The sequence below is a fragment of the Sinohyriopsis cumingii genome, unplaced genomic scaffold (genome assembly GCF_028554795.1).
Source record: "Sinohyriopsis cumingii isolate HCF-2022 unplaced genomic scaffold, ASM2855479v2 utg002062l, whole genome shotgun sequence".
Lineage (NCBI taxonomy): Eukaryota > Metazoa > Mollusca > Bivalvia > Unionida > Unionidae > Sinohyriopsis > Sinohyriopsis cumingii.
In genome coordinates, this window is record NW_028316120.1 from 95,817 (window position 1) to 119,757 (window position 23,941).

Genomic DNA, 23,941 nt, shown 5'->3' on the forward strand with positions numbered 1-23,941 from the left:
ACACTAGACCATAACGATTTAAAGAACTACCGCCCAGTTTCTGATCTCCCATTCATTTAAAAAATGTTCTATCCCAGCTTGTATCTCATCTAAATTCAAATAGTCTTTTTAGCAATGTACAATCTGCATATCTCCCTTGCCACAGTACTGAAACTACTCTTCTAAAAGTAGTTAATGACATTCTCTCTGCGGTGGATAGAGGTAAGATTACAGTCCTCATCCTCTTTGATTTGTCTGCAGCATTTGACACAATAGACCATATATTACTTCACCGTCTCCAGCATGTATTTGGCATTCATGATACAGCCTTACTGTGGTTCAAGTCCTACTTGGTCAACAGGACACAAATTGTATCTGCAAATAGAATACACTCCAGCTCAGTTGATCTATGTTGTGGTGTTCCACAGGGGTCAGTTCTTGGACCTGTTCTCTTCATTCTGTACACTCAGTCGCTATCAAGTGTCATAGATCATCATCCAGTGTCTGACCAATTGTACACTGATGACACCCAAATATACAAATCTAGCCACCCAACTGAAGTTGATGCTACCATCCAAGGTGTAGAGAGGTGCATTTCTGATGTGAAATCATGGATGACATGGAACAAGCTGCATATGAATGATGACAAAACTGAGGCCATTCTGATCACAACACAAAGACTTTCTCACTCACATCCTTTACCTCAAACAATAAGTATCAGCAACGCCAACATTAAATTCACACAATCAGTACGAAACCTAGGTGTTACTCTGGACAGTACTCTCACATTGCACCAACATGTCATGAACATATGTAAAGCTGCATATCTTGAGCTGAGACGCAACAGCTCAATTCGCAAATATCTTTCAGCTGATGCCACTAAAACACTTGTGTGTTCATTAGTACTTTCAAGACTGGACTATTGTAACTCAGTTCTGTCTGGTTCATCTCAATATCTACTCCAGAAACTTCAAAAACACAGCTGCTCGGATCATCCTTAGAGTACCACGATCAGAGTACACCTCCCCGCTGCTCTGTATCCTACACTGGCAATCCATTCGATCCAGAATCAAACACAAAATTTGTTCTCTGTGCTACATTTCACTGTCGGACTCTAGTCCAACATACCTATCTGACTTCACCCATGTGTACACACCAGCAAGATACTTAGGCTCCTCTTCTGTCAATCGTATACTCATTATTCCCACTATGAAAACAAAGTCATATGGACAGCGTTCTTTTGCATACCAGGGCCAAGCAATGTGGAATGAATTGCCCACTGAACTTAGACACAAAGACACAGTGATCACATTCAAGAGGGCTCTCAAAACTCACTTATTTAGACTGCAAGAACAAACTAACAGACCTAATAATGTTTCCTACCTGAAATATTCTCAGCATGTTTTTTATTTTTGAATGTTTTTCTAATTTCATGTTGTTTGTTTTTGTAATTATATTATTAAATTTCTTATCTTATAGGTGTTGTCTAATGTTGTAAAGCGCTTAGAGCTTTTAAAGATTAGGGGCTATACAAAGTCACCATTGTCATTATATATATATATATATATATATATATATATATATATATATATATATACACACACACACACACACACACACACGGTACATTAATGCCCGGTGTTGATTCGTGTAAGTTTGATTGAAGGCAATGGAGATCCAAGTTTGCTTGTCGAGCAAAAATCTACAGCACTGTGATCATACATGGGATTTAGGAAGCAATTCACTACATGCAAAGTATGTAAAACACGGCAAAAATAAATTTCTGAATTCCTGGTTGACGAAGATGCACTAGGTGAAGCTAGACATAAAAGGGGGGTGGGATTTAATTCTTGAATGCATATAATCCATGGTCGCATTATACATCACTTATGTAACATTGCAAAGTACAATCATAGGGTTTTAGTGTTAAAACGTCAATAACTAAAGTTCCTTACAAAACTATTATTTAGAAAATAATACACATAATAAAGATTTGCTTAATACCTGATGCTTCTATTAATAAAAACGAGAGAGAGAGAGACTAGATGTCAAGAAAGTTGATGTTTTACATTCGATAATGCATTTATTTCAGGTGAAATCAGTTACACCTATGCACTATCAGTGATGTGGGATGCAAAGATCATGGAAGTAGTGCAAAGCAGTCATGTAATGATTTATTTTGTAATATGGCTGTATTGCTTGTTATCAATAAAGTAATAACTATCCCATCTTTTCCAATTTTAATTACCTATTACATTAACAGACTTGGAAAAATATTCACTACTTGTTCTGCCGACATTCTTTGAAAACTGGAGAAAAAATATTGAGGTTTGACGATTTTTTTTGCGACAACTTTTTCAAAGACAGGATCATCCCTGTATGAGGGACTATGACTTGCTTGCACGCAAGACTATGATGATTGTCTTGCTTGCACATAGGACTATGATGATCGTTTTGCTTGCACACAGAACTATGATATATTAGGGACTATGTCTTGCTTGCATACAAGACTGATATATATTAGGATTGTCTTGCTTACACACAGGAATATGATATATGTGGGACTATGTCTTGCTTGCATACAAGACTATGATATATATTAGGATTGTCTTGCTTGCACACAGGACTATGATATATGAGGGACTATGTCTTGCTTGCACACAGGACTATGATATATGAGGGACTATGTCTTGCTTGCACACAGGACTATGATATATGAGGGACTATGTCTTGCTCGCACACAGGACTATGATATATGAGGAACTATGTCTTGCTCGCACACAGGACTATGATATATGTGGGACTATGTCTTGCTTACACACAGGACTATGATATATGTGGGACTATGTCTTGCTTACACACAGGACTATGATATATGTGGGACTATGTCTTGCTTACACACAGGACTATGATATATGTGGGACTATGTCTTGCTTACACACAGGACTATGATATATGAGGGACTATGACTAACCTGTACATGGGATTACAATGTATCATTTCATTTCCCAAAACTTCAACACAAACCCATCCAACTGGTACAAAATGACAAAGCATCACCACTGGTGCTGCCAGAAAAGAGACACCAATTAACTTATCCAATGGAAGTGTATCTATTTTTTGTACCTGTAGTGTATATCTGTTTTTGAAGCAGTTAGTGACAATTTCTCCTTTAGACATATGATACAGCCAGTTCAGCTTCCGACCACTGTGTCTGTTGCTGTAGAAGGTTGTGAACCTCTGAAAGCTCCTCTCCAACTGAAATGACCAAATATGTTTGAGGACTGGATATGTTCAGAAAGTCACCATTTTTCAAAAGTGTCTCTATGGGTTAGATATACTAGTTTATTACCATAACACTATATCTGCAAAATAAGCCAATAAGTCATTAATAAATCTAAGTTGGTTCAAGCTCATCCTAAGACAATGCCATCAACAATGTCTCTATTATGTGTGTGTACAAACTAAACAATAAACTTCATTTCTACACGTTGAGAGTGCTCACTTTGGATGTGCTTTCTTTCTTCCACTAGAACACACCTGAACAACTACTGAACTGGCTTGTAACCGGCAGATGTGGATCCCATTTTACTTTCACAGAATAGAGAAAAAGAAAAATAGGCTCCTATTTGTCTAGCATGAAAATATTGCAATCAAAATTGGAAAAATTGTAGATCAACATAATGTTTGTTTTTCTGCTGAAAATGGTTAGTTAGTATAAATTTGGAACATCATGAAATCTACAAAGGGATAGATTTCATAATGCCTCTTTTTGGCTCAAAAACATTCTTTGTATAATACCATGGCAAAAAACATTGCAACATTTAAAAAACTAAAAATTGCAATTGATTTTTAAAAATATTTGATTAAATGCCATTGATATGTGCTATAAATGCCATCACTCCATTCTTTCAAATCAAATTATCAATGAACACACCTCACCATGGTTGTCAACGTACCTTTGTTCTTGAGTAAAAAGCTTATTTTGAAGTCTTGATGTCCCTGGACTCTTTGTATGTGCATACATGTGCATGTATGTGTGTGTGCACACACTTGACTAGGTGCACACATTTGAATGTCTAAAAACTCTTCTAATGCATTAACTCCATACTGATGCACATGGAAAAAATTGGACTTAGACTGAAATTCTGCCAATTTTCCTGTGCAATTATTCATTTTAAACATAATATAAAGTTGTGTACAACTTTTCAAGGTTTAGTTCTATGTTTACGTGCTTACAAGAAGTAAATGGTACCACTGACTTGAAATTCAATCCAATATAACATGGTTTATTTGAAGAAGGGTTTGAAAATACAAACTTATAAAGAGAAAATGCTATGGTGTATATTTATAATGGATCATCCTTAATTTCCATGTCCTTTAATATAAAATTAAAAAACATCGGGAGATAGAAGCAAAAATATGGCACATCTAAAACAAATTTCCTGATTATCACTAAATGCACAGGCACTTAAGAGATAAATACCATGAGATAATGTTAAATTCTAATTGGATATGCCCCAATAATGATGTTGATAATAAGAACTTGTGTATTGGCATATTGTAACAAATACATCTGTATTAACCTCTCTTTTTTTCTCAAACACTCAATATTGGAGACCCATTAGATAGACAACAAAAATCCAGTGAACTCAATGTCTTGACAATAAATGTCTCTAAAACTGCTACACTCCATCAGCGAATTAATGAATCCGTGCTATATGATGAACAAGTACCTCACATGCTGTATAGTTACAGCTACTGTAAACTATCGTCATATGGAATATTTTCTTCAAACTATTAATAACATTAAGCTTTTCTCCAGTGTGATGCTGATGAGCTTCTTTAATTCTTCTTGTGTGTGTGTGTGAGATTTGGATTTTTAACGTAGCTTTAACAATTTTTCAGTTATATCACTACAATATCTGCAGTGTGTCAGTTTATAGTGATGTTTGGCACTTGGGCATCATGCCGCAGACATGAAGCATGATGTCCCGCCCAGTCATATTATCCTGACACCAGGCTGACCAGTCGTAACACTAGCCTCTTAATGCTGAGTGCCAAGTGAGGCAGCTGTTAGTACCATTTTTGTAAGTCTTTGGTATGACTCGGCCGGGAATCGAACCCACGACCTCCCACATCCGAGGTGGACGCTCTAACCACTAGGCCACTGGAGCTGTGCTTAATTCTTCTTGATACACTATAACAGCATTTGGGTATTATTAATCTGTAAAGTGTATGCACTACAATTTTTTGTGGAAAAAAGGATCAACACAAAAATTGCTTTTTCTGTGGTGATTATGGCAAGAATATGATAGAAAGTAAAAACTAAACATATATATGCACAAAATGTTTTAAACAAAAATGAAAATAAGTGTCAGAGGTAATTAACTGAAACTAATGGAAATATATATATATATATATATATATATATATATATATCATTAATATCATATATATGCATTGTTACAACACAAAAATCAAGCTGCTGTCTTATCACTGACTTTTATGCACACTGCATGCAAATACACAATTCAGGATATATTTTTTGGGCGATATACGTGATCTGAAACCTAAATATTAACAGTCCATGGATATATGTAACTCAATTGAGAGGAAAACAATAGGCAATTAAAGTCTTGATTTCCTTTATTAAATGCAGCCCTGAATAAAAATTAAATACATATTAAACTCATTAACCACTTATGCCACATTTATGCTTTCTGAGGTAGTACCCTACTTCTGAGCTCTGTAGCATCAAAGTCATTTAAGATACACCAATGTAGGTTGCATTACAGAAAAGTAGACAGATGCAGCTCTACAATGATACCACATAATCTGGACTTTGTACTCAAATAACAAAGTAAAGAGAGAAAAACATTTTTTTAGATCCAATTTTTTTCCCACCAAAAATTCACCAGTTGTCAGAATCGGATATTGTGTCCAGACTTTTTACTTTTGGCCTCAGATCTATGGCAGACTGGTTTGAACAGCACACAGACATGCTAACCTTTGCAAAAAGTAGCATAAGTTGGGGATCTGAAGTGAAAAGTGGCCAGGACATAAAAATGAAATAAGAAATAAAAAGAAAATATCTCCAACTTTTACCCTTCTGCACATGCGCGAGCGAAATAGCCAATAAAAAACGACATTTCTAACACAACTAGGCACCAGACTAAACGAAAATCTGTTGGAAGCAGATCTATTTATTTACATAAGTTTCATCTGGATCTGATTATTGGCCAAAAATGACGCTTACAAAAAAATGATCAAGATATTCTTTAAATAAAGGACACACTGTTGGATAAAATATCAATCAATGACCTAGTTGGTATTGGATTTATTCTTACAAATGCTGAAAACAATGTCCCCTTGAAAAGATGAAATAATTTAAAGATTTTCTCCAGCTAATTACAATACATAAAAAGAGCCAACATCACACTCACAGTAATTTCTTCTTGAAAGCATTTGCCATATACTAATTAGTATCAGACTCTGACTCAAATGTGAAAATCTGCAGTGGTCTATTTGAAAACAACTTGCAAATTCCAATAAAAATACACATTTTTAACTGCCTCTAAGTTTTTTCTTCTATGATTTGAATACAGTGTTCCAGGACCATGCATCTGTTTTGATTAGTATAAAACAATATAGGGATTTACTCTGTCACTGTCGCAAAGAGACATTTAAAACCATTCTCTTGAGGATTTAACAAGTCCAAACTTATTTATGGGTTTGGCTCCTACGGTAGTTTTATTGCTGCAATGCTTTAAATATGAATCATGAATAACCTTGTGGATTTTAATCAATACTTTTCATCGTTATATTTTTAAAAAAGCACTGAAATTTGAGTGCATGCATTATGCTGACTCTTACACATACATACCTCTTGTGGCAGAGCAAATGTACAAGACTGCTGGAAAGGCCATGACCCTGAACTCAAAACCTGGATGCTGAAGTCAACTGAAACACAAAATTAATTTTTGATAGGTTTGATGAAGGAACCATCCAATCCCACTGTTCTCATACCAAATTTGTCACCAATAAAATCAAGGAGAGATTGAAAACTTTTGGCATATAACTGTTAACTACACAACTTAAAAAAAGTCTTTGTGATAACTTTAGCAAAAATTTTTTTTTTTTGAATGCTTGTTACAATGGGAAATATATTTGGTATTTTAAGAGCATTAATTGCAGTTTATTGCAAAAATATCCACCAATTAATGGTTAACTATTGCTTCCCCTGATTTAAAACTTCATTGTTTTAAGCTAGTTTGATTGTATTTATGTTAAACTGTATCATTCAGTGATCTGCCAGGAATTAGTAGAGAGTTGTTGATGGTGGTGTAGGGTTTAACGCCATATTTCAGCACAAGACAGACTATACATGGCTGCCAGTATAAATGGTGGAGGAAGAACCCAGGAAACCCCGGAAAGAACCACTGACCCACAAGAAGCTACTGGCAAGGTTTCTCACATATCCACACTGGCCATGCCCATGACTCAAACCCACACAGAGGTGAGATGGCAGTGAAAAGTAACGGTGAGTGCTTTAGACTACTTGGCCACTTGAGGCCCCAAATTAGTGAAGAGAGGGAGCTCCCCACTTTGACTTCTACAAATGGGAGAATTAAAGAATGGCATAGATCTTACCCATAACACATCTGGGCTGAACAAACTTTTCTTCACTCACTTATTTAGAACAAGTAGTTTTGGAAAATTAACTTGCCCTACCTGTCTTTTCACTTTTAACAACATTTAAATCACTTGCCTTGATTTGATGAGATGTACAAGCTATCAAAGCCACATTCAGCATCCTGATCTTGATCAGACGTCCTACCTCAGGAAGATTTTTAAAGCAAACTGTTACGAAATTATAACCAGTCACTGTCTAGAGCACACCTCAAAAGATTTCTTGCCATGTGCATTTAGGCAGTGTGGAAGATGCATGGAAAAGGCTGCTAGAGACAACACGTACAAAATCTTGCTGACTGCAACCAGAGCAGACAATCCTACACAAAGCAAAACATGACCAGACCTTATTATTATTAGTGCATTGTAGTTTTTTATTTTAAGGAATTGGGTTTTATTGTGTGAGTTCTAATGCATAACTAACTTTTATCTGCATGATTAGCAAACTTCCATGGCTTAGAAGCATCACTGCTCATATTGTTCACCCATAAGTTTAAAAGCTAAGATCAAATATAATGCATCTGAGAAACTTAACTGTCGACAGTGGCACCATTAACATAACAGACATTTGTGCTCACAATGGACACAAACTTCATCATATTTTTAAAGTCAAATAAATTGGTCATCTTTTTATGATGGTAACAATACAGGAAATATTTAATTTTTTGTTGTTGTTGTTGTAGGGTTTAACGCCATTTTTCAGCACACGATAGGCTATACATGGCGGCCAGTATTAATGGTGGAGGAAAAACTCGGGGAAAACCCCAGAAAGAACCACTGACCCTCGAGAAGCTACTGACAAGCTTTCTCACATACCCATGTTAGCCAAATCCGAGACTTGAACTCATGCAGACTGAGAAGAGATGGCAGTGATCCGTAACGAAGAGCACTTTAGACCACTCGGCCACTCAGGGCCTGGAAATATTTAATAAACCAGAATATTGCTCAAAAATAGTGTGATATACAAAGTCCAAAGTAAAAAGTGTCAGAAGTCATAAGATTTAAAATATGTTCAGCCATACTGATCAGCCTTGTTCTGTGCATAATTAAATCTGAACACATTTAATGTGGACATTGTCATTCTTGTTTTTAAAAATATCTCAAGAAATGAGGAGCTAAATGCAACCCTTTTTTTGACAAATTTATCAGAACTTTCCAAACGGATGGTCTAAACACAAGCATAAAACAGCAATTACATATTTATCCAATAAAGTTTCAATAAAATCCTCAAAGTGGCTTTTGGAGGAGATGAAATATCAAAATACCCCTTTTGCACAAACCACATACCAAGTTACAAAGTGTTTAATTAAAATCCTCCAATTTGAGTGGGAGGAAAAATAAACATGTCTGCAATGGACAGACTGATGCACAAAACAACAATAATCTTTCTCTTCACAACAGTGAAACAGTACCTACCACTCTGGCATCTGACATAGTGGAATGAAACTCATCCAATGAAATTGCTAATTAAATCCACAGTGGAATATGGGAATGATCAAAGCAGCCTCCACGCAAGAAGCACGCTGAATAAGCTTTTTTGATTTAAACCTTTCACATTTATGCTGTTCTTCTCGGTCAAGGCAGGTGGACATATTATGGATAACAAAGGTTAAAACTCTCAAACTGGTAAGAGAAAGGGAGAATTTTTTTTTAATAATTTAAAACTTAACATGAATCAGAAGATCAGAATTACAAAGTTTCTTAACATTTGGCTATTTCACATCAGTTCTACACAAATTTCATACAGAACTGATTTTAAAAAGAAAAAAGTAAAGTTTTAAACTGTACAGATTTTTCCTCCTGCTGCTCAAAGTTTGAATCTTTATTTTTAATTTTAAGATAGATTTTCAATTCCTGATCTTTCAACCTAACTAACTAGGAAAAGCTTCCCTGATATCATTCATGCATTTCTGGGAAAGGATGAAAAGGTAAACAGTAAAACATAAATCATGATTTTGGTTTACCTAATAACCCCACATTTCTAATGCAAACATGTTTATACTACACCAGACCTGCCAACCCTGTCGAGCCCATCTCAGTAAGGCAGTTGATTTGTTTCCGTAAGATTGAGCAGTTTTCAGTAAAGGTGAAACAAAATATCATTAGCTGCTATTGTAAAGCTGGAAAACGTAATTAAAAGTTTGACACATTGACAATAAACATTATGTTCAAATGAAAATTTTATAATGTACGCTTAGACTTTATTTACTACTAGCACAGTTGCACAAACTCTAGTTCGAAACGCTATGCAGTTTAATGACTTGTTGCTATCATTCAACTTGATATAATTCTTGAAAATTCTTTTCCATTTCACATGACGACGGCAATCATATCTCCCACCATAAGACATACTCAAATAGACGTGATGTCAAATAAACGTAACTGTGTCCTTTCCAGCTTTTATTCACAAGAATTTGAATATTCCTTTTTATTCTTCTGTGTTGATTATTAACTCTTTTAATAAACCTTTCGTCTTAAACAGGGAGGTATAATATTAAACACATTCCAATACAAGCACCGATTAAAGCACCACTTTCTGGATACCATTTAAAAATATTCTATAATCAACAATTTAATCATGCAGATGCTTAGCATGAACAAACAGGTTCAGTTTAAAGCATCTAGGGTGCTGGTGTTAAGTTAGTCTGGTTCCCTGACCAATTTTATTAATTCTAAGATGAAACCTGGATCCAAATAAAACACAGATGAACCAATTATCCGGATGTTTCGGCAAAAATAATTTTTTCATATTTTTTGCTAGTATGCCGTAAATCTGTAATTTAAGGGTAATTTTCATAAGACTTATAGCAAAATTGTAAGAGTTGTCAAGTCTGCTACACCACTCCTCAATATTACAATTAACTTCCAAATAATCCAAATGTTATTAAGTTAGTTATGTATGTTTATTGACAGAAGACTGCAACATTATTTTTCTGATTGGAGAAAGAAAAAAAAGCCCTAACCAACAACAACCTCGTCATGCCCATGGGGTATAATTGGAGAAAAAAAAATCTAACTGGATCTAACTGAATGCATATCTCACGGTCATAATGTTATAGCTATATATTTTTATTTCACAAACTATTAAAATGTGTAGAGATGCACAGATGAATGAATGAATAAACCAATGAACAAATGAATGACTTAAGGGATAAATGGATATACAATGGGGAATGTAAGTCAAACATCATCATGTGCCTAAGCTCCATCTTGTCTGTTAAAACTCGAGAATATGAAACAAGCAGGTCAAAGTGCTAGGTTACTGGGGTAAACCTATAAAGCTATTTGCACTGCCCCCACCCCCACCCCCCACAGGAGGAATAAAATTTTATGTTTTTATAATTTGGCTTCTATTTCTTCCACTCACTGTCCAGGGGATCTGCAGAACCTTGGAGATGAGTCTTGAATGCATCATTAAGCTCCTTGCTGACACTGATGTCTTGGAACATCCTTTGTAACTTAGAGGTGTACTCAAAACCACAGGATTGCTGTTGGGCAGGAAGAAAAAAAGAATAGAGATATTAACAAATAACAAAACCATTGAAAAATCACACCTGGATGTTGCCTTGTTTGTTTATTTCACACATGTAAAATTTATTTGTGCTTTATCTACAAATAACAAAAAAACTTGACAAAATACACAAACCAATTTCAGTATTTTTCCAAGAAAATAACCTTCAATTTATGTTAAAGGTCTCATTCAAAATGGCACCACATGTAAAATGAACAATTTCTACAACACATACAAGTGTTTTAAATGTACTTCCAAGGTTTATCCATGAAAAGCAGTTTTTCAGTCCTTGAATGAAAAGTTTGTCTTTTTCTAAAAATGACATAAATGCAAGAGTGTGAGATCTGTTTATCAGATATAGCCCTAATTGTTACACAAGTGAAAATGTCATTGTAAAACCATATACTTGCTGATAAGTCAATGTAAAACCATATAAACTTGCTTATAAGTCAATGTAAAACCATATATACTGGCTTAAAAGTCAATGTTTTGGGGTTTGTTTTACTGAAAATTTGATCCATGCTGGTAGGAGTTGTCCTATAGGTGTGACTTTTTAAAATAATAAATAAATCAAATGGTAATATTGGAAACTCCAGATATCTGCAGGATATATAAATACTGTCCTTTCAAATATCTCTGTTTTCATGCCACTATTCCCATTCAGAAATGCTCATATGGTCTGCATAATGTTTATCCATTTTGTGACAGAATTTATTACACAATACTCCTATCTGCAGTTATTTGGATTTGATTAATTTTAAAACATTACAAGTAAATTATAAATTACCCAATGAAAAGTGAAGTTTTCATCAATTACATTTACAAGAATGTATGTCCGATGCAATAAAAGTTGGATTTAATTTATAATTTCCTTTTCCATAAGGCAGACCTAACTCAGAAGTGACCATTTCCAGGTTATCTGCTAGTGCATATGGGCCAAAAAGCCCTTGGTTTGTAAAGGCAGCACCCTCTTGATTATCATGTTGACAATCTACTGATCGATCCACAAATTTGATACTTGTCCAGTGTCGAGTCCTACAATGATCGGTTCCTGTTAAACCATAATTCCTTAACATGTAAAGGCAGCACCCTTTTATCCCTACAAGCCAACCCTTTGATCAAGCTGCGAATCTGATACATGTTCAGTGCCCAGTAACAAAGGGTGGTTATTTGAACTCGGTGATCTTGCTGCACAACTGACACCTGCTCAGATGCATCACAGACTGTATGATCGATCGAAGTGTCACTTACAGAGCCAAAGATCAGTCTCCTCAAAAGTACCAGCATATGACAGGAAGGACATGGAACTGGAGTTGGATAATATTTATGACAACATTGGAGGATCCCAGAACTATTTAGTCACCCAGATGATGAGGATGGATTCTTGGGCTTTGTAACAGATGACATTAAACTAACATTGAAACGGTACTGTGAATCATAAAGCCATGCAGTTGAAATTTCACAATTTATTTGCAAGACATATGCAATTAACATATTAAGTGATACTGTGAATTGGATCGTTCTGGGTTAGGTTAATATCTTTTATACCAGAATGTGACCTATAGTAGAATTCATGGATTTATCGTTTATATGGATTGAAAATATCAAGTTTTATGGATTTCTCTGGATTTTATGACAAAAAGAGGGTCAAAATTAAGTCATCAATTTGTGACATATTCCACTCAAAAATATAAATATATTTTACAGTTGTGTCATCTTTATTTTTCCTATTTATTTAACCATACAGTTGAGCTTATTTATTTTTTTCCAAATTGCAGCTCTTATTCACCTAAGACAAGTCACATGCTCAAATTATCTGATGTGCAAAATAAACCCTTACCAAAGATAAATTAGCTTTTTCAGCCCTAAATCAGGGTCTGGGTGATGTGGGGGTTAGTCAATATTAAAATTTAGTATATACGGTACGTGTTTCATTAAAAAAAGTACAAATATGACTGTCAGTTGGAATCGGTATGCTTTTGATATAAGGAATATCGACATAGGACTGCAAGGAATAGATAAATCATAGAATTAACAAATAAATATTTAATATTTGCTGAAAAGTAGAAAAAAAAAAGACACGACCATCTCCCTTTACCTTTAATTTTGAGATCATGCTAGCCTCTGCATCATCACTGGCTGACATGTGTTGTACAAGCCGTTTTGCAAGCATTTTACTGTAAAACTTCTGGAATACATCTTTGTCTTCAATATACTTGAACACAATCATCTAGAAGGAATAAATGAAAGCTTTCTTTATTCAAAGGTACATTATAAATAACAAAATAACTAATTCTTTGTATATAATTTAATAAATTTGTTACAATGTATATATTAATCTAGGAGAAAAATATTAATCACGGCATTTCTTAATGGAAAAAAATTGTCTGAAGATCTTTAAAGAAAAAAGCTTCAGGGCCAGGTGGGTCAGTGGTGAAACTCACACCTTATATATTGATAAGGGAACAGAGATTCCATTCACCAAGGAAGTCCACTAGTAGGGTTAGTTCCATCACCCCCATGAATCACTTTAAGCTTAAATGCATTTCAACGTCTCCTTTTACAGGAGGGACAGTCCTGCTTTGACTTTGAAGCAGGCTCTGCACAATGACCTCACATCGGAAACAAATTTTGATCCTGAATTTCAATTCCATGCTTACCCCTCCCCCCACCATAAAACCAAAAATGAATTCAAAATTGGCAATATATTTTAGCTGCTAAATTCCTGACATACAGTGGAACAGATTAATTACGGTTACCATGTTCTGTAGTGGGTTGATCTGTGAGACAAAGTCCCAAAAAAATGTCCCAAGGGTATGCTAGGTAAAAATTATATTTCACATTGTGTAATAACATAGACTAGGGATGGCAATTGGCTGACAATCTGAGATCTTTACACCATACAAAAGATCAACTTTTTAGCTGAATTATTATTAATAACTAAATGCTTGTAGTTAAGCCAATTAGGATCGGCTATGTGTACCTATGTATTACCTAATTGTGACTGATGCTATTCATTTGTATACATGATCAATTGAACATTCATTGTTTTTTTTTAACTTTAAATAGAATACCTAGGCTTTATTAATCTGGCATGTGGCCTAATTTTGTATGGTTGATGTAGACCAACGTGGCAGTAAACTGAAAGTCAGATTCACTCAACGACATACACTAATGTTCATATTTACATGATTCAGCTGTTAATTAAGCATGTAATAGATTTTTAAATTTCATGACTTTGTGAATTTTTTAAAATATAAACTTCAATTCTTAATAAAAAATTTATTAAACTTTCTGAATACAACATACCATTAGTATGATAAAATTTGTAATAATAATAATAATTATATTTAATTATAAATTATAATATTTAACTTGTTTCATAAATTTTATATGAAATGAAAACCTGTGCATGATTATCTAAAAATTAGGTTTTTTTAGCTTACCACTTGGTTTAATGTGTCTTCTAATTCAGCCTCTTCTGGGTTTTTAGAACTAGATAAGAAAAAGAACATTTCATTTTATACAGCAATTGAAGAGCAAAAAACAGTAACTTTAATGTCATGAGTTGTTGTGAAATATTTATAATAGTTGAAGTTAAAAAAATCCTTAAAAATGAAAACCCGATTCTCATATAGATTAAGAAGAAAATGAAAAAGCAAACATTAGTTGCACAATTTGCAATATTTTGTTGCTTTTGTTTTACTAATTAACAAAAGCATACAAAAGTGAAAAGCAATTATTATGCCTCAAGGCATGGAAATGAAAAATGTTGGCAAAAATTTCATAAAGTCTTTTAACTTCCCGGTTTGGAACCAAGCTTTGGGCCTGAGTCTTCTCAAGCAGGATCATTTCAAACATGCATCACACAAAATGCATAGAACATCTGAACTTGAACTGATAATCTAGTTCACAGCGAACGTCCCAAAACAAAACACGCATAGAACATTTGAACTTGAACTGATAATCTAGTTTGCAGTGAACGTCCCATCACAAAACATGCATAGAACATTTGAACTTGAACTGATAATCTAGTTTGCAGTGAACGTCCCATCACAAAACATGCATAGAACATTTGAACTTGAACTGATAATCTAGTTTGCAGTGAACATCCCATCACAAAACATGCATAGAACATCTGAACTTGAACTGATAATCTAGTTTGCAGTGAATATCCCATCACACAACATGCATAGAACATTTGATGTTGTTGTTGTTGTTGTTGTAGGGTTTAATGCCATTTTTCAGCACACGATAGGCTATACATGGTGGCCAGTATTAATGGTGGAGGAAGAACCTGGGAAAACCCAGAAAGAACCAACGACCCACGAGAAGCTACTGGCAAGCTTTCTCACATACCCACAGTGGCTGAATCCGAGACTCGAACCCAAGCAGACAGAGGTGAGATGGCAGTGATCCGTAACGGAGAGCACTAAAGACCACTCGGCCACTCAGGGCCCCTCAAGAACATTTCAACTTGAACTGATAATCTAGTTCGCAGTAAATGTCCCATCACAAAACATGCATAGAACATTTGAACTTGAACTGATATCTAGTTTGCGGCGACTGTCCCATCACAAAACATGCACAGAACATTTGTTCACACTGATTCAATATCCCATCGTAAAACATGCATAAAACATACAGAACTTGAATTGATGGCTTAGTTCACACTGATTTAATATCCAATTGTACAACATGCATAAAACATCTAGAACTTGAATTGATGGCATAGTTCACACTGATTTAATGTCCCTTCGTACAACATGCATAAAACATCTAGAACTTGAACTGATGGTTTAGTTCATACTAATTTAATGTCCCATCGTACAACATGCATAAAACATCTAGAACTTGAACTGATGGCTTAGCTCACATTGAATGAACATCCTGTCATACAACATACCCTGTTTTTGTGGCATTAGCAACATACTGACAACTCTGGACTAAATACTTTAAAATTTTGCTATTTTGCATAAATTTTATATGCCCCAAAATTGTGTATGTCTTTCAATTCAATTTATCTAAGATGCTGTTAAAGAGCTATGGATTATCACATCACACCTGTGAATTTCATCATCTAAGCTGCTTTTACAGAGCTATGGATTGAGGCATCAGACCTGTGAATTTCATCATGATATGCATATGCAGACATCAGACCTGTGAACTGCAATGTGATATCAATTTTCAGGCATCACACCTGTGAATCACATCATGACATGAGGCATCACACCTGTGAATTTCATCATGATATGCACATGCAGGCATCACACCTGTGAATTTCATCATGATATGCATGTACAGACATCACACCTGTGAATTTCATGATATGCATGTGCAGACATCACACCCGTGAACTGCATCATCATATGCATATGCAGGCATTACACCTATGAATTTCATCATGATATGCATATGCAAACATCACACCTGTGAACTGCATCATCATATGCATTTTCAGGCATCACACCTATGAATCACATCATGACATGAGGCATCACACCTGTGAACTGCATCATCATATGCATATGCAGGCAAAGTAAAAATTTCTATCATATAGACTACAAACTTTGGACATATAGTAATACTAGGTATGTTATAATTTGCCTAAATCAATCCTTGAGCACACTGACAAAATGCAGCCTTTTCATTTTGAACATCTTGACAGTGGTAAATTATTAATATTTAGCCCCCTTCTGTAGCTCCCTCCACTGTATCAAAAGCTATAAGCTTTGTACACAAAAGTGATGTTGTTGTTGTTGTTGGGGGTTAACACCATTTTTCAGCACACAATAGGCTATGCATGGCGGCCAGTATTAATGTTGGAGGAAGAACCCGAGAAAATCCATAGAAGAACCACCGACCCGTGAAAAGCTACTGGCAAGCTTTCTAACATACCCACATTGGCCGAATCCTTGACTCGAACCCACGCAGACAGAGGTGAGATGGCAGTGATCCGTAACAGAGAGTGCTTTAGACCACTCTGCCGCTCGGGGCCCCCTATACAAAGTGAAGCATGTGACCATTGGATAGGGAAAAGTACTATTAATGTTCTCTTTATTAAATGGTTACGTATAATTAGCACTCACTTGTTAGTATGGTTAATAATGAGTTGTATCTTACTCAGGTTGACTTAGTAATGCATCACTGACTAAATATATTGTACAGAACCTATGCATAAATTGAGCTAGTAAACTAGTGACTTACAAAACCTCCAATACAATGTTTCCACTCTAAAGGAACTGAGATAATAACAAGTGTATTTTAATTCATTCATTCATATAGCATGAACTAACTACAAAATATGAAGCCAATGGTTTTTCCAATGAATATACTAGGAAAAAGTAAACAAGACTCATTTCTTTTTTTAAATCACACACTGTATACTACTCCCAAATGTCTGTCTGTGGCTAATCTGTGAAATTATCTTGCAACTTTCAATAAAACCTACACAATTTTTTTATTAGGAGGGAAGGTCTTCTTTCCAGATTCAGAGTACCACAAGAGTGTATCTCCATAGGATAAATGCTAAGTAGTACAATAACACAGACACTGCCATTTGCTATAGATGAAGTAGTAGCATTTTGAATGCTATCTTGTGGAATGAAATAAAGCAACCATATTGATGTGTTTAACTGTTGGGTTATGAGCAATTCTAGTTATGGTAGTGATGGTGGATATGGCATTTAACGCCATTTTTCAGCACACGATAGGCTATGCATGGCGGCCAGTATTAATGGTGGAGGAAGAACCCAGGAAAACTCCAGGAAGAACCACAGACCCACGAGAAGCTAATGGCAAGCTTTCTCACATACCCACATTGGCCGAATCCTGGACCCTAACCCACGCAGACAGAGGTGAGATGGCAGTGATATGTAACGGAGAGCGCTTTAGACCGCTCGGCCACTCGGGGCACCAATTCTAGTTATGAAGCAGAACTTCATTTGTATATGCTTATGATTCATGGACATGGCTTATGATGTATGCACATGGCTTATGATGGATGCACATGGCTTATGGCTTATGATGGATGCACATCGCTTATGGCTTATGATTGATACAAATGGTTTATGATGGACACACATGGCTTATGATGGATGCACATGGCTTATGGCTCATGATCGATGCACATCGCTTATGGCTTATGATTGATGCACATGGCTTATGATGGACACACATGGCTTATGACGGGTACACACAGCTTGTGATGGATACACATGGTTTGTGATGGATACACATGGTTTATGATGGATGCACTGGCTTATGATGGATGCATATGGCTTGTGTTGGGTATACATCGCTTGTGATGGATACACATAGCTTATGATGGATACACATGGCTTATGATGGATGTACATGGTTCGTGATGGATACACACAGCTTGTGATGGATACAGATGATGGATGTATAAGCATACATACCAACCCTTAGACAGGTATAAGTGCAATTTTTGCTAATATAAGTGGCAAAAAAGCACAATCTGAGCACAGAAAGTGTAATCTAAATATTACTAGTAGTAATATTAGAACCACTATGTCATTAAGGCTATGAAGTGTAGCTAATATATTGTAATATACACTATATAAGCAATAAACATTTACTTTTACTACTAACTTGGATCTGCAGGTCTAAATAGTTGGCAAAAGTCCATGTGGATTAGAACTAGAATACAAACAAGAACAGGGACCCAGAGTGGCTGAGTGGTCTAAAGTGTTCTTCGTTATGGATCACTGCCACCTCACCTCTGTCTGCGGCGGTTTGAGTCTCGAATTCAGCCAATGTGGGTATGTGAGAAAGCTTCTCGTGGGTCGGTGGTTCTTTCAGGTGTTTTGCCGGGTTCATCCTCCATCATTAATACTGGCTGCCATGTATAGTCTATAATATGCTGAAAAATGGTGTTAAACCCCACAAAAACAAACTGAAAAATTATTTATAGTCAACACTCACTTTAACAAGTCTAAATGTCTAACTTTTGCCAAATGATCATTAATTTATCAACTTTATTAGATTCCTAAAGATCCAATACCAATTTAACATTAAAATCCAGGATACAAATAGTCTGTGTTGACAAAGGATATTAATTCTCATGTATCAATGTAAGTTCTAGTGCCGCACACCTGCCAATGTTAACCAAAAAACTGTTTCCCTCACTATCTCATGCCCTCACTCATACTGTGTTTGCTGTTTATGGACTGTGCTGCTAATAAGTTAGCAAAAAATTAGTGAATGATGTTTAATGGCAAATCAGCACTGGTGTATTGACCAAAGGAACACGTTGCAGACAACCAGCCTGGTCTTCGCAGGATTCGAACCCATACTCCTATTTCAAGTCCAATAAGCCCATCACAGACCCACCATGGCTTGTGATATTATGGGTAGACCGGCGTTAGGTCCAAAAAGTAAATCCATTTCAAAATTCATCAGATCAAACAAAACTGGAGATTTTAAGTTACTAGTTCTGTCACATAAGTTGATCTGGTTAGAAAATGATGAATAATTTCTGATTAAAAGATCTCCATGAACAAGGCATCTTCACCTCAATATGAATACACAATTCAAATATGGCTACAATATGTGTAACGAAATAAGAGTTATATCCCAAAAATAAAGAACAGACAAGATGGATACATTAATGTACCTGACTGAATGCACATATGGCTCTATAGGTATAATGAACCCCACTGAAGCAAAAATTGATGTAAACTGTGTTCATAGTACATAATGTACGCCTTCGATGCCATCATGGCAGGGCCAAAATATTCATGTACACACCTCTTTTTGAGCAGCAGATCACAGTAACGGGCAAGCAACTCTGGCGACTTGCTGGACAGGTTAGCCATCTTGGTCACTGCATTGTTGTTGATGAAGCGACCGCAAGCCTTTTGAAAACAAATCAAGACATTTCTATTAATATCTTTTCCTTTTCTTTATGATGTTATCAGTGCATACAAATATGATAACCCAACACATGGACCCCATTAATTTCAGACTGGACTATTTCCTATATTCTAAGTTAGGTGCATGCTGAACCTTGCAAAAAAATAAATCTAATTTGCCTGAGGAAACTTTGATTGTGCTGAACAAAATTTATTCTCAAGATGTTATTAATATTTATCCCCATGTATGTCTCTTACAATTACAAAGATGTCTAGTTATCAAACTTTTATCGAGTGTGTGTGTGATTTGGACTTTTAACATAGCTTTAACAATTTTTCCGTCATATCGCTATGATGTCTACAGTGTGGCAGTTTATAGTGATGCCTAGCACTAGGGCATCATGTCGCAGACATGTAGCATGATGTCCCACCCAGTCACATTATCCTGACACCAGGCCGACCAATCCTAACACTAACCTCTTAATGCTGAGCATTAAGCAAGGAAGCTGTTAGTGCCATTCTTATAAAGTCTTTGGTATGACTCGGCCGGAACCTTTATCGAAACAGCAACCTTTGTGTACAAAGTGAAGCACATAACCTATGGGAAACAGATTGCCTGGGATGCCTATAATTAGCGCCCACTTAGCTTAAACATACACATTTTTACCACAGATAGGACAAAATACTGTTTGTGGATAATAATGTGCTTTCTAGAAACCAACCAGAACCAATCTAGTGAGTACAAAAATTGTTCCAGGTGTAATTTGATGCAAAGCTACCAGAATTAAGGCTAGCATGTATATACAACATGGAATGATTACTTTATTGTTCTAATCTGTAGTGCTTAGGCCAACTACTGGATGTTTTTGGGGTATTTTATAGGTAATAAAGGAATCAAATGTGGTCTATGATGGTTTTTCAGTTTTTGATTAAAGATATGATTGTGGCAGAAATACTTCATTAAGTATTTTTTTATATAGTCTTGTTTAATTGTTAATGCCTTGTTCAAAATGTTTCAAATTCAAGCATAATGAATAATAATTCATCTGTCCCACGCTTACACTTACACTAGTGTAATGCAACAATTGTAAAACAAATTAGGTGGCACCTGTGAACACCATCAAAAGTGTAAAGAGCAATAGGAAAACAATGCTTGACATGAAATATTTCAAGATCTGAATAAATACACAAGACAGTTTAATTAGATTTTGTTTTTTTTTATATTTTAAGAACAGGAACTGCAACACTGTGCGACAAACAGTAGTAAAAACAATAAAGGCCCAGTTGGGCATATGTAAATTTGAGTCCGGGCTTGCGATTTTCTTAAAGTCACCAGCCTTGGGTCTGTGTCTAAAAAGGAAATTATTTTGATGGAGCCAGGCAATTTACCTGGCTACTTAAAACATGGTTCCCCCACTTTTCTAAAGACAAATTTCCAGGTCATTTCCAGGATTAAATTAATTTTTTCAAGGTTCACATATGACCATTACTGAATGGAATAAAATAATATTTCAGACTGTAAAACATGCATTTTCTAAATCTAAAGATGTTTCTCTTTCAAGACTCTCCAAAACATCTAAGTCAGAAAAGACGATCGTGTACAAAACCGCAAAATGTATCACACAAAATAAGTTTGATTATATTCCTATAAATTAGCATGTAAAGTCATTTCAATGTACAGAATAAAAATTCAAACTTTATTTTGCTGACCTGTATTGTGTTGCCAAGTGGGAAAAACATAATGAACATACATTAGTTTTGTTTCCTTTCAAACCTATAATTCTAAAGAATTCTCTAGCAATAAATATATATGCATTTTATAGAAAGTAAACATTTCCTATTACAGTATATAAAAAACAATAAACATAAATAATTAAAATCTTCTCTTGTAACTAGGAGTTTAACCCTAAATTTATCGGTGCCAATAAAATCCCAAACTAGATTTTTCAAACAACCTAATCTCCTTAAGATCTGGTTAAAAATCCATCACTTAAAAAATATTTTCAAACAAGTTGATTTAAATTTTGACAAAAGACCTTCAAAATTATAAACTGTTGTATAAACAAGGACCGAATTTTCTGTAAAAGCAACTTGTCTTCTTGTAATTCACTAAACCAGTCCCCAAGCCTGCATTGATACAGGGCCTCATATTGTTTTTTAATATATAATACAAGGAACGACAATTTGTCATTTTTGCGTTGTGATTCAACACTTGGACTACAACTAATTGCATATCGAAAATTTGGAATTCACCGCCACTGTGCTTAGCGACATATGGTAGTCGCTTACCAGTTGGCCAGGAAATTTAAACTTATGTTATATCAACTCATACCTGCATGAAATCGATAGGAAAATGATTTATTTTCTCGAGGAGTTTCCTGTAAATAATTAACTTTCATAAGTACCTTATAAGTCAATGTATTTTTTAGTGCTACAGAAATTATGATTGTTGGGCAATCTTATAACTCATGGATTATTCGTTTTTCTTTCTTTTTCTTGGTTTTATCTAGAAATACTTGTAAAATATTATTGGCTAAAGTCACTGCATTAAAGAAAAATAACTTTAATTTTAAGAATATTTCTGTCATGATCTGGTCACTATGGTATTATCAGAGTAAAGAGCACAGATCATAAATGTAAAATTCAACATTTTTGTGTTGAAATGTAAACAAAAATATTGCCCAAAATATATTATATAAGAACCAGCTTTTTAGAGCTTTACTGCTCGACAGAAATGTTGTTGCTGCTGAAACTGCACTCCCTCTATTATGCACTAAGTTTCACATGCTTAAAATATATTAAAAAAGTATAAAAATTTTGTGATGGTAGTGTAACACTAGAGATGCCCATTGTCAACGAGGGAAAGTTGTGAAAAAAGTGAAAGTTTGTGATCCTATTGAAAATTTTGTGACACTTACTGCTGAAAATAAAAATTCCATGTGGAAGCCAGAAGAATTATAAAAACATTTAAAAACATTACAAAAATGTCTCTGTAAAGTTATAAATGCTATTTACAATACACAGCGCTATGTATTCTTTTAATCCTCTGTAATGCTACTGGCACTTTTTAGCTTTGCCAAAAGATCCTTTTTCAAAATCATTTCCACATGGCAAAGGTCTGGACAGATTTTTGTATCTTTAAAACATGAAGGGTACTTTTTTCTCTTTAAAATGATGAATTTTATTAAATATGATTCCATATAGCCTTCAGGATGGGTTCAAAATCACTGTCCAACAATTTAAAGTAAAGACACAAACAAAAAGATTTAAAGAAATACTTCCGATTATAAAACACAAATATTGTAGAAATCTAATTTAGGAAAACAAATAAACAACACAGTACATCATGAAGAAAACAACAACAAGCAAAATGAAGCCTTCCGAATAATGGTGTGAATGAGATCATATGATACAAATTACTGGAAAAAATTGGTCGGAAAAGAAACAAACCGTTCTGATTATAATGGCACGTTATACGCCAGAAACTGGTCTTACATCGCAAATTACCATAAAGACAGAAAAGGACCAAAAATAACTCTAGTTGTGTGCCAGAAACTGATATGTTACAAATTACCGGGAAAAACTGAAAGGGCTGCAAATAGTTGCATATGGCTTCATCTTCCACCAAATTTTTCTTTCAGTTTATTTTTTTAAAATGAAAAAATCTTGATTTTTGTATATGGCGGTGTGAGTCATGAACAGGCTCGGCACCTCGGGACATTCATGTCAAGTTCGGGATAATGGGCATATCTAGTAATGTTCATTAAGATTCATCCCCTCACCAAGTTTAATGAATTTAGACAACAGTATATACACAGGGTGCAAAAAAAATCGAGTTGGTCATGATCTAAATGCCAAGACTTGACCTAAGCCAGTAAAATGT

At 35.1% G+C, this 23,941-nt stretch overlaps 1 protein-coding gene across 2 annotated transcripts in view; it reads right to left on the minus strand.

Annotated features, from left to right (window-relative positions):
• Positions 1-23,941, minus strand: part of LOC149771193 (cullin-1-like) — an 87,986-nt gene that overhangs the window by 33,690 nt on the left and 30,355 nt on the right. For both annotated transcript variants that reach the window (XM_089948746.1, XM_089948745.1), the window contains exons 10-15: positions 19,955-20,061; positions 14,629-14,677; positions 13,281-13,412; positions 11,039-11,159; positions 6,866-6,942; positions 3,106-3,237 (exon numbers count right to left, since the gene is read on the minus strand). In XM_089948746.1, coding sequence (XP_089804872.1) covers positions 3,106-3,237; positions 6,866-6,942; positions 11,039-11,159; positions 13,281-13,412; positions 14,629-14,677; positions 19,955-20,061 — 618 coding nt within the window. The remainder of the gene's footprint in view (positions 1-3,105; positions 3,238-6,865; positions 6,943-11,038; positions 11,160-13,280; positions 13,413-14,628; positions 14,678-19,954; positions 20,062-23,941) is intronic.